This window comes from Silurus aristotelis (assembly GCF_946808225.1).
Source record: "Silurus aristotelis genome assembly, chromosome: 2".
In the NCBI taxonomy this organism is placed as follows: domain Eukaryota; kingdom Metazoa; phylum Chordata; class Actinopteri; order Siluriformes; family Siluridae; genus Silurus; species Silurus aristotelis.
In genome coordinates, this window is record NC_139575.1 from 11,636,143 (window position 1) to 11,648,417 (window position 12,275).

Consider the following 12,275-nt stretch of genomic DNA (forward strand, 5'->3'; position numbering starts at 1 on the left):
ATAAACAAAACCTTAAAACCTTGAACATAGTTATGGTGGTCAACTGACAACTTCAGAACTAAAGCTGAAGCACGTTTTAATATCCAACCCTAATATCAGCCTGAAGAAGAAAAAAAAAAAAAAAGGTTCCATTTATTTATCCAGTTATTTTATATATATATAAGAAAACATTATACATTAATAATACATTGCGGTCTACAATAACAATTGTTCATGAATTATTTAACATTACTTAGAATTTTCACATTTCACTCACATTTATTTGTTACTTAACACAACAAATAGTGTAAAAGAAAAAGTCATGTAAACTGGGATTTTGTTTAATGATATTTCTCTGTGATATTCTATTAGTGCATGTCTGAAGATGTTATTGATAAAAACTGAAACACTTTGGAAATCAGCCTGAATAAATGTTTACTAAAAGCTGTAAATGTAGAAGTTATTGATACTGTTATGTTAAAGTGCAATGGTGGACAAAGTACACTATTCCTGTAACTGGGTAAAAGTAAAAATCCCTTGCTTATATAATACTCTGGTAAAATTCTTTTACATTTAGAGTTGAGAAAAAAGTGCAAAAGCACTTACTTTTAAATGTAATTATCAAGAGTAAAAGATCTATAAGAACTGTTTGGTAATAACTGTATATTGATTTCTGTTTTATTCTTCTGCACACTAACCTATTTTAAGGAGACAGTTTTCTACGAGGCACACTGAGGGAACCCTCACTCCAAGAAAACTGTTGTGAGAACTGAAATTACTTTTTAAGACCGATCCCCATTCAACTTACAAATGCACTTCACAGTAGTGAGGAATGGCATCGAATAACAGTTCTCCAAAAGTAAAATACTCTGATAAAGTACACTTAAAAATGCACTTGACTTCTGTCTACCACTGATGAGATCAGTGAACCCAAACAAAAAAAAAATTGCAAATGATCACAAGCAGCTGCACTTTTACCGTTTAATGGTTTTTATCTTTACAAAAGAGGTAACACTGCAGATGTTCCTACAGACGCCATTAAAAAAAAAAAATAATAAAAATCTGAAAACAGTGTTTCATATAGATATCTATATATTGAAAAGTACAAGTAATAATATTAATAATTTTAATATAACAATAGCACAAATGACAATGACAACTGTAATAAAACTGGATCAAAAAAAGTGACACTAGGCGAATAACACCAAACAATCAGGTAACAGAAACAAAATCAGCTGAAAGTTTCATTCTACTGTACGTCAAACACTTACAGTAAGTGCTATTTCTTTTAGCTTTATAAAATACATACATTAAAAAAGAAAAAAAAGAAAAAAAAAAAAAAAAAAAAGCAGGAAGCAGTTTTATTTCCTTCAAGGAAAAGTACTATAAAATAAGTTACAGTACAGTGAATTTGTCTAAACTGACTTTGTTCCCGTCTTCCAGCCTCACATAAGCACAGAATATCTCAGAAGTACATTGTAAAAGATCATCGCTTCTCTTCTCTTCTAAAAAAAGAACCGTTTCCCAACAGGAGGAAGGGAAACCAGTTGGGATGTCAATAATTACATGAAATATAGTAAAATCTCACACATGGGGGTGTGCACGGAAGCGTACACGTGCTCGTGTCTACAACGCACGTGCGCACGTTTTTTTTTTTTTTTACGTTAAAATTCGCATCACGTTCATTTTGTTCTTTGTGCTGAAATAACTACATGGTTGCTCTGATTACTTCATGGGCGTGGTTACAAAGAATAATTAAAATAAACACAAATACTTCATATGTGATAGTATGGCGTCGAGGAGGGAATCACACGTCGTCGGCTGACAGCGGTGGGATGTTGAACCTTGGTCTAGTGAAAAAAGCCATCTTCTCTCTGTCAGGTAAAAGGACAGGATCAGAACGTCAGAGTCCGAGTGAGGCGGAGAACATGACACAGTAAACGTGTGCATCTCTACATACCTGAGGATACAATTTCAGCAACTCCAACAGTGATTTAATATGATTTAAGCCACTAATCAATTTGCGATGTTGACTGCTCGAGTGGTGTTGATTAAATGCTGACTGCATTAATTTTGTATAGAGGCACGGCCTGGAGTGTGTTATTCTGTTTATACGACAGTGATTTGCCAACAAAAAAATAAACAATGCTTCATTTATTAGAAAACATCATGTTTTACATTTTAAATGGTTTAAAGTTTGATTGCATATTGTTGAACGTCAGTGAGACAAGTTAAGTTCTAGGCTAAGGCTCATACAATATCTATCACGATACTATCATGGTATCATGAACTGTGAAGAAATGAACAGCTGAACGTGTACCTGAATGTGTGCACTGGGAGCGGCTCTTTGTGGCTCTGGCCCCTCATTTGCAGCACTTCCTTAGAGGCTTTCCGCAACCTTCTTTCAGCAGCCTCCTCCTGCCTCTGCTCCTGTCTGCTCTGCATCGCCTGAGAGAGAGAGAGAGAGAGAGAGAGAGAGAGAGAGAGAGAGAGAGAAGGAGAGAGAGAGAGAGAGAAGGAGAGAGAGAGAGAGAGAGAAGGAGAGAGAGAGAGAGAGAGAAGGAGAGAGAGAGAGAGAGAGAGAGAAGGAGAGAGAGAGAGAGAGAAGGAGAGAGAGAGAAGGAGAGAGAGAGAAGGAGAGAGAAGGAGAGAGAAGGAGAGAGAGAGAAGGAGAGAGAGAGAAGGAGAGAGAGAGAGAAAGAGAGAGAGAGAGAGAGAGAGAGAGAGAGAGAGAGAGAGAGAAGGAGCAGGGGAAAAAAAAGACAGATTGAAAGCAGGAAACTGAAAACACTTCCATAATGAAATACCAAACCACCTTGAGATTTGAGTACATTATGTAAGTCCATAAGAAAGATTCAAATTCTTTCTGCTTATGAACCTCTGAGAAAATGTGATCTTAACAGCAGAAACAGAGCCTCAGCAGTGTGTAAAGAGGGTGGTTTTAAGTGCAACAACATGTGCTGAAGATGTATGTTTTGCCTTGTATATTTCGTTAATTTTTGAGTTCAATGTTAGCGTTAGCAACGATAAATAGTGTATGAATTAGCAATTATACAAACCCGCCTCCAATTAATATTACATTCTAGTCTTCCGAATTTGAGATTAGCACAATTAATTTAACAAAGATAATATAAAGCAAACTTACAAAACCTGTTTAAAGGAAAATTAAAAGAGCTTGTAGTTGTACATCATTAATAAATACAATTTACAGAATAGCTGAAGTTAAACCGCAGATATTTTAACATGCTACGCTTGACTAATAAAGGACATACTGGGAAAGTCGGGAAGGTGCGCAGAGCCACATGTGTAGCATATGATGCTATTACACAGTCCACAGTAAACATACGCTCATTTAATTAATTTGTATGAGTATATAGTAGTATTAAATTTGATCTTCCAACTCAGACACATTAGTTGGTTAAATCTAAAACATTAAAGACACAATAGACTATTATTTTGTTTAGGTGTGCAGTACTTGTCTCTGTGCCTCTCGCAGAAGGTTGCGGAAGCGTTCGTCTCTCAGGGCCCAATGAGGTACATCCACTGGACCACGGACACTCTGAGGCCCTTGGACGCTTTGACTCGGCTCCTCCAACCTCATCTTCAGCTCTCTTAGAGCGTTCAGCTCCTCACTTAGCTGCCTCTGCCGCGTGCGGCACGCCTGGAGGTCCAGCTCCAGATCCAGGGAGGTACGGGTGGGCTGCTCAGCCAGGGAGGAACGGTGAGGCTGCTGCAAGCCAGACACACACATGACATTATATATAAAAAACAGACTTTGAGGCATAGGAAGAGAAAGCTATCATCAATTTTTTACATTTCTGTTTTTACAGAAAGTCATTTAGACAGACAAACAAACCAAATTAATGGTGTCCTTTTTCAGGATACTTTTTTGCTCACCTGTTTGTATCTCAGTGTTCTTCTCTCCAGAGTGTTTCTAATAAAAGGGGACTTCTTTGGAAGAGTGGAGCTGTCACTGTCACTGCGGTACAGCTGAGAGAGAGAGAGAGAGAGAGAGAGAGAGAGAGAGAGAGAGAGAGAGAGAGAGAGAGAGACACAGAAAATAATTACCAAGTGCAGCCAATGTCAATCCAACAGTTTTGCAAGTGTGTTAATGCGTGTGTGTATGTGTCTGTGTCACACACTCACCCTGCAGACATACTGGCTACGGGCTCCAGGTGAGAAAGTGTGTGAGCGTGACAGTGTGCTTGTGCGCAGGAATGGGGGGCCGTGTCCGTAGCGCCCTGGTCTTTCCTTAGGCTGCATTCTCATTAGCTCTGTGTTGGTTGCCTTGTCGACCTGACAGCATATACAGTGTGTGTGTTATACACAACAACCTAATCAGGCCTTAACGATGTTTACCAAAAAAAACAAAAAATAAACAAACAAACAAAAAAAACCCTGTACTAATATTTTATGTATCTCCTGAGACAATATTTTTTTTGAAAAAGTGAGCAACATTTTGTTCCTCTTCAAGGACTTCATCTTCACTGGATCTTATTTTATTAAAATGTTAATAAATCATTAGTTTTGGGTCATTAATTGGCTAAATTTGAAGGAATGGAGTAAAACGTCTTTAAGCATGAGTACTAAGTATGTTACCTTTAGATTGAGAGGCCTTTCTGAATGAGGGACACAGCGCCCCCCGGTGGCTATACACAAGCCCTCTGCACACAGACCCTCAGGACATGGCGACACAAACGCTGTGCTGTTACTGCAACCACTGTCCACTGATTCAGCCTGCCAACTTCTAACACACACACACACACACACACACACACACACACACACACACACACACACACACACACACACACACACACACACACACACACACACACACACACACACACACACACACACACACACACACACAGCTTTAATGTAAAAAGCATAAACAAGGCAAATAGAAACACTGTGGTTTGTGTAAATCATGGAGTTCCCAAGGGTTCATTACTCTAATCCATAGTTGGATTTGATTTAACTTTAAGGTTTAACATTAAAAGCAGCAATGAGGAAAGGATTATATTTTTTTATACAAGCATATGCTGTATAAAGCAGCTAATTATATTTTCATGTAAATTTTGACTTTATTCAAAGATTCTGTTTTACATAACGCACCTCTCAGACACAGCCTCTCCCTGCTCTTCCTTCCTCTCAAGCTCCTCCTCACTCAACTCCAGCTCTCTCTTTCCTTCGTTCAGCTGACCTGTTGTTAACAGCTACATAAACAAAGGACAAAGATTACACAGCACAGGTCAGAACTCTCAGCATATGAGGAACAGAAAATCAGTCTGACCCAAGTGTACTGTGAGATATACCTGTGCCCTGCTATGCTCTTCGTCCTCCTCTTCTTCCTCGTCCACACTGTGTCCAGGTTGGCATAGGCTCCTAGGCTCAGCCCGGTGGTTCTCCTGCTGCAGCAGCTGCACACGGTGCCACTGGAACAACATCTCTGTGCTATTTGCACAATCGGCCAGTGGCACCTGAGTTGAGCCCTGACACACACACACACACACACACACACACACACACACACACACACACACACACACACACACACACACACACACACACACACACACACACACACACACACACACACACACACTTAATAAAATAATCATTCACTAATATAGAATCTGGAAACAGATAGTGGTGGTTAGACTTAAATGGCTCATGCTTGGTTTTAATGGCAATGATCACTTATTTCTAACATTGTGTACACTCTTGTCTCACCAGTTGTTCATCGTGCCCGAGAGGTCCGAGGGCACATAGCTGTAGGTGCAGAGCATGGGAGACTGCACCCCCTGCAGGCAACAGGATCTGGAAACCCTCATTAAAGCTGAGGGTTGAGCGAGGCTCCTGGGCCTTGCAGCAGTAGTATGTGCACGGCCGACTGGAGTCTACGGGTAGCACATGCACCTTCACAAAGCTTAATAAAGAAAGAAATCATAGTCAATCATAAGCAGGGAGCAGTCTCTATACATGCCTCTACAATAGCCTGTGTAAATAAGAGCAAACTTACACTTTGTAGCCATCTCTTACAGTGGCCTTGCTCAGATTTCTCAGCTGGAACACGTGAAGCAGCAAAGACATAGAACTGGAATCATAGCTACAGAAACAAACACATCAGATCAGAAATAACAACATGCTGCGAAGGTAAAATAATTTGTTTGAATGTTTGTTGTTATCATATCAGCTTTTCATATTGCTAATCCATGACAAATATAGATATTTATCAAACATTTAACAACTCTATAAAATCTTCTCTAAGTTTAACTGTGACAAAAATTCCAAAATGGTGCAGAATTTTCTGGGGTCAGACTTAAAATCCAAAAATACTAAAATTGATTTATCATTTTAGCGAGCGAGCGAGCGAGACAGACAGACAGACAGACAGACAGGCAGGCTTACAGGAGTCCAAGCTGGACCTGAGGGGATTCAGGAGTGCTGATTGTATCTCGGCTAAGCAAGACCTCATCTGTCTCCTCAGTCCTGCTCGGAATAACGGTTTGGTAAAATGGTTAAAACCCAGACAGCCACCAGGCAACACAGTCAATCACACTCATTAGAATACTTTATATTAACAACATAGGCCTATAGTGTGTGTAAAACTCAGTTTGGAACAGAGCCTGGGACTTAAGAAACACATGCAAGGCATGCATTGCTAATCTAGAACCATCATAGTGGTAGCATTTCTAATAGGTTAAAGGTTACAGAGAAACCCTTAATGTGCTCTGTGTTCTCAACCAACACATGAAAGGAAGGTATATCATGCTATTTAAATACAGTATGGTGTGTTATATCTTTTTGTTGTTTTTGTCAGCATAGTCTCTAGTATGTTTGCCATGACAACTACATGCTTAAAAGAGCATCAGTGATTTATGCTGGTATAGAAATACAAATAGAGCACTTTTGGCTTATGATCACTGCCACAACATGTAACTATGATTTATCTTGATCAAAGAATATTATTTACAATGTGAAAGTGAAATCACAATTACCCTGGTTTTTACATCTCAAATTGGCTGCATGTACTGCAGTTTGAAAAACTAATATAACCGCGGGGAGAAAAAAAATTCACTAAAAAATAAACTAAAAACACGGCTGAGACAAGATTCTAATGTTAATAAAAAATAATTACCACAAAACTTTATGTAATGTATTCATAATCATGCCTTAAGATTGTTTGTCTGATAAAATAAATAAATAAAAATTTAAATGGACAAATCTTTCAAATAATAGGAAAACCCAAAGTTCCCAGAGCCCAATTATTGATTAAAAGGTCACAAAACTAATACATGGCAAATAAAACTCTTTACAATTCTCTTAATTTTATTGTATTAAGTGTGTGTATATGTGTGTGTGTGTGTGTGTGTGTGTGTGTGTGTGTGTGTGTGAGAGAGATTGTTTAAATGGCACTCTAACCTTCTGCTCCAAGCCTCAAACACACCGCTGTCAGTGGCTAACACGTCTTCACTCATGCCTGCAGAGACACGGCGAGCCCTTCTGCGACCGCTCCGCTTCACACTGTTAGAGCGTAGAGTCACTCCTGCACCTCCACACACACACACACACACACACACACACACACACACACACACACACACACACACACACACACACACACACACACACACACACACACACACACACACACACACACCATGGCATTTACAATTTAACACACGTGTTTTAGAGAAACTCTAAAATAGCCATAAATGTCTTATCTATTTGTGTTACTCAGAACATAAAGATGGTAAAAACCCTTGCATAACTTGTCACATTTATCTAAAACTGGCAATATTTTCCAAAACTAATCCTCAGTGAAGTAACAACGGCACCAAAGTAACATTTAGTGACTATTCCAGTGTCATTTCTCACCTGCAGAGCTGTACAGGCCCTGAACACCCCCATCTCTACTGCCCTTGACCTCCAGTAGGTGAGCTGCATTAGAGCCTCCTGGCTCTCCTTCACCAGGAACAGCAGCTAGTTGCTGGGTTTGAGTGTGAGTTTGGCTCCGCAGGCCCTCTATCACCAAGCCACGACCGGCTAGCTCCATGTACTCCTCTGTCATTTGTGTCAGGGGGCAGTCTGGAGGGCCCGAGTGGTATGGCGTGTCCATGGGCGAGCTGGGTGGAGAGAGGGAGGAGAGAGAAGAACGCGAAGACAGGGAGGTGAGAGATTGCGGTGCCTCATGGATCCGTTTAGGCCCTAGCACAGACGAGACGTCTCGGCAGGAAGGCTCCACAGGCATGGGATAGCGCCAAGTGGATTCGGGAATGTCCAGGCAGGCCTCCTGGCGCTCGTATTGGGGCACACCATAGATGTCAGTAAAGCTGAGTGAACTCAGAGAGCCGCGGCTAGATGCTAACGAGCCCCGACTTGAAGCCAGAGAACCACGGCTGCTGCTGGAGGACATGGTCAGGGTGCTGGCTGAAAGACTGCCAAGAGAGACACAAGAGAGAATATTTCATATACAAAACATATGTATAAATATAAAACATATGTGAATATATGACCATAAAATGGCAAATCTTTAGACAATGTTCATATAGCTGACCTACTTCTGTGACAGTGAGTATGATGCTGGTAGTTGTGGGTAATTACTAGCAATGGGCTTCTAAACACTACATACATCAACTAGCCAGGCTACTGAGACTTGGAACATCACAGGCTAAAATGTTGTTCCCCTTAGATACCTCCTGAGGAAAAGCTACTTGTGCCTGACTTTTTTACCATCACTCACTATTAGCCCTGTCACTTTTATAAGAAAAAGACCCAGCACCAAATAATTACATAATCTATGTAATGCAACATGTGTCATGACATTTTCAGGTCAAACACTTGTGGACACCTGACCAGAAGATTCGTATGTGCTTTTTGAACATCCAACTCCACACATAGACCCTATTTGCTGTTATAACAACTATAACTCTTCATGGAAGATGTTCCACTAGATTTTGGAGTGTGGTTGTGAAGATCTGTGCTCATGCTGGAACTGATTTTGGTCTCCTAGTTTTAAGTAACGGGGCAATTTAATGCTACTTCATCCAAAGACCCCTATCTTTGTGGTAACAGTTTGGGGGAAGAACCACATATGGCTGGAAATGTCGGGTGTCCCATTACTTTTGTCCATATACCAAATGTGTATGACATACCTCTTGAGCTGAGAGTGGAGATAGGTTGTGATGCGGGTCGCCTCCTCCAACTGCCTCAGTAACACGTTTCTCTTCTCTTGCTGCAGTATCCTATGTGTACAATCACACACACAAAGTGTGTTAGTTGTATAACAGGAAACTTTACACCAAGTTTTAACAAATGCTATTTTTGGAAAAAGCTAAACGAAACAAAAACAAATATGTCCTGCTTTACAGGTTTCCCCTAAACTTAAATTTAAATCTATTAATTTACTTTTTTGCTGTAATTAGATATGTTAATCTTCGCAAGTTTATTTACTAATTAATTAATTAATTAATTACAAAATAATGCATCAAATTCTCCACCATGTATTGGAAGAAACTGAATTCAGACTGTTTTAAATCTTTGTACTTTAATTATCTTTTATTACTTTTTATTATATCCTTTGCAGATTTTTTTTTTAACTGGCGCCACAACAATCCCATTTCTCATAAGCGGAAAATCAGTATTGCTGACTGCGTCCTCTGTGCTCCTGCTGAGGCAATGAGGGCACCCATATTTATCTGTAAGCATGTACACTAGACCACCATGGCTGAGTGATTGTGATGCACAACAATGCTTCCATGATAATGGTTTGGAATGCATTTTAAAATGTTTACTGCTCTGCTGTGTCTTCTTGCTGATAATGCCTCTTATCATTGAAGCTCTTGGGTTTAATCGCTATAGGCAGCAGTTAGCCCACATGTGGCCCGACAAACCGAAACATTCTTATGACTGCAGTGTCATCTCAAAACGCATCACATAACACTAGTTAGCATTTGGATAGCAGACCTTTGGTTGGCCCCCTGGCTCTGGGTGGTCTGAGCTTTCTGCACCTCCTCCACCAGCCTGTGTCGCTCCTCTTCCAGCTGGTCCAGCACTTCCTGAGTGTGATGCTGCTCACTGAGGAGGGTCAGCTCCTGCAGGAACGCTTCCTTCTCCTTCAGCAGCTGCAGACAGTCACGATCCCGGTCGGCCTCGGCACGTCCTGACCAGCTCTCGCTATCCAACTTTGCCAGCTGGTGCTGAATGCTGGAGACTCTGAAAGGGAGACACAGAATATTGAACACATGAAAATACATGCAATTCTATTATTCTTAATATTTCAGAATTTTGCAAACTTTCAGTGTTTTTACTGAAAGAACAGCAAAGATGAATAGAGTCAAGGTGGAGTCTTTCCTAGAAAAAACAGGTTATGAGGCACAAATGCCATTCCATCACAGAGCACTAATGACACATTCACACTTTACAGTAGATAATCCGCCTACCAACATGACTTTGAGATGGGTGGCAAACAAAGCCACAAACACAAGAAGAAACATGTAAAACCACAGTAACAGTAAACCCGGTTCATGATAGAACCATGGACCCTGTATTGCAATAATATTCTATTGTATTCTCTAAATCAAGAATTTGGAACTCTTGAGACACTTGACTTCCCTTTTTATAAAACACTTAATTGTACTTATGAAGGCTTTGCAACTATGAATTAAATGTTGAATAAGATGAGAATGATAAACCCGAGCGCGACTTCAAAAGAGCTAAAAAATAAATAAAATGACCGTATCGTTTTGAAATCTGTAGCTCCTGTCTGCAAACAGCATGTAATAAAACATGAGTGTGCCATTGTGCGAGCCTGAAATGTGTGTTTTGGATTTCAAAAAGCATGACTCAGTGAGAGAGCATGCAAGTTTCCACAGGTTTTCCCTCGTCCACTCATTTTTCCAAGGCTTGCGTGTGCTGTGACTATAGCAACAGTGTCTCATAAGGATGGTTGACTTGCTGTCACTGTAATAAATGAAGTGGTGCTGAGCTGTCTTCAATGCCATTATAGCATTTTGTAAATGTAGTAGGGATTAAAAGCAGACCATGGTTTCTGGGTTAAACGTAGCAAAAATGTGTCCATAAACAAGTTTCAGTACTGTGTATGTAGCAGAGTAAATGTAAATGACCCTTAATGGTAGCTTGTGTAAATATGACTGAAGACTCTTTCTGCCCTGGGCAAGTCTGGGGTTTAACTGAAAAACCAGACAGAACCAGATGAAGTCACACAGCTGATAAAGCATGTGATCACCAGCCACTAAACCCAGAGAAAAGTAATATTCAAAAATGTTTCTGTTGGTGGCAGTAAAAAGGTTATGCAAATAAAACTTGCATATAAACACAGTGGATTTCTGCCCTTATCTTAAATGTAGTCTTGCCATTCAACCTCTTCTTTACCAGATTGGAAATGAAATCTACACAAAATATACTTTCAGAAATGGAAATCTGAAAGCTGACTTACTTTTTCTTGGCTTCTTCATACTGCCAGGTGAGCCTGACTTTGTCAACGAGTGGGGAGGATTCCTGGGAATCAGAGACGAAAAACAAGTTTGCAAATAAAAAAAATAAAAAAAGATCCTGCTGTGAGCCGTAATAATGTTAAAAAAAAAAAACAACAACCAAAAAAACTAATCAGATCCTGATGTATTGTCTCAGAGTCAGTATATTTGTCCAACTGTTTAAAAATTTAGTTTATAAAGTGTGTTGCAAATATGAACATTTTAGAGGTCACATCTTACAAACTTTTCCAGACTGAAGCTCCCAACTGCTGCAGAACATTCAGATCTCCAATCAAGAACAAATTCATCTCCACTCCATCTGATTTGTTCAGACAAATGTTTAGAACTGTACTTTGTTTTGTTTTTTAAAAGAATTGCTTGTGAATATTTTTTTGCTTAAACCTTTTTAGTTTCTAAACTGCAAATGTTTTAAAAGCAACACTTTCTAACCTATTGTGTAAAAGAACATTGTGAAAGGTTTGTTCACTGCATACAGAACCACCATCACACACCATCGAATCAGTTATAGTGCTCTTATACCACAGAAGTACTGAACTGAGGAATGCTGTGGATGTTTGTTCTCATATATTTCTATACATCAACCTGTACAGCAGATGCTTCACATGACCTAGGGCTTAGAATAAAAATATTAAACAACCTTCGGTGTTATTTAACGAGAAAAATCATAAAACTGTTGACTTTAAGGCAACATTTACTTTACATTTAGGGAAAAAGTCTCCAGTTTCAATGCGTTGCAATACTCAGTAACTTTTCAGAACGAAAGTGCTTTGTGCT

General features: G+C 39.7%; 1 protein-coding gene across 7 annotated transcripts in view; it reads right to left on the reverse strand.

Moving 5' to 3' along the window:
• Window positions 1-946: 946 nt before the first annotated feature.
• The window catches only part of wwc3 (WWC family member 3), a 51,858-nt gene continuing 40,529 nt past the window's right edge, over window positions 947-12,275 (reverse strand). Inside the window, exons 8-23 of one of the 7 annotated variants that reach the window (XM_083565996.1) lie at window positions 11,444-11,505; window positions 9,952-10,200; window positions 9,141-9,230; window positions 7,864-8,423; window positions 7,408-7,531; window positions 6,394-6,474; window positions 6,005-6,091; window positions 5,716-5,911; window positions 5,298-5,474; window positions 5,098-5,198; window positions 4,579-4,723; window positions 4,126-4,275; window positions 3,877-3,969; window positions 3,455-3,709; window positions 2,300-2,427; window positions 947-1,853 (exon numbers count right to left, since the gene is read on the reverse strand). In XM_083565996.1, the coding sequence (XP_083422122.1) occupies window positions 1,787-1,853; window positions 2,300-2,427; window positions 3,455-3,709; window positions 3,877-3,969; window positions 4,126-4,275; window positions 4,579-4,723; window positions 5,098-5,198; window positions 5,298-5,474; window positions 5,716-5,911; window positions 6,005-6,091; window positions 6,394-6,474; window positions 7,408-7,531; window positions 7,864-8,423; window positions 9,141-9,230; window positions 9,952-10,200; window positions 11,444-11,505 (2,565 nt within the window). In that variant the 3' untranslated portion in view covers window positions 947-1,786. Of the gene's footprint in view, window positions 1,854-2,299; window positions 2,428-3,454; window positions 3,710-3,876; window positions 3,970-4,125; window positions 4,276-4,578; window positions 4,727-5,097; window positions 5,199-5,297; window positions 5,475-5,715; window positions 5,912-6,004; window positions 6,092-6,393; window positions 6,475-7,407; window positions 7,538-7,863; window positions 8,424-9,140; window positions 9,231-9,951; window positions 10,201-11,443; window positions 11,506-12,275 lie in introns of all 7 variants that reach the window. The other 6 variants (XM_083565994.1, XM_083565997.1, XM_083565995.1 and 3 more) reach the window with 6 other exon arrangements.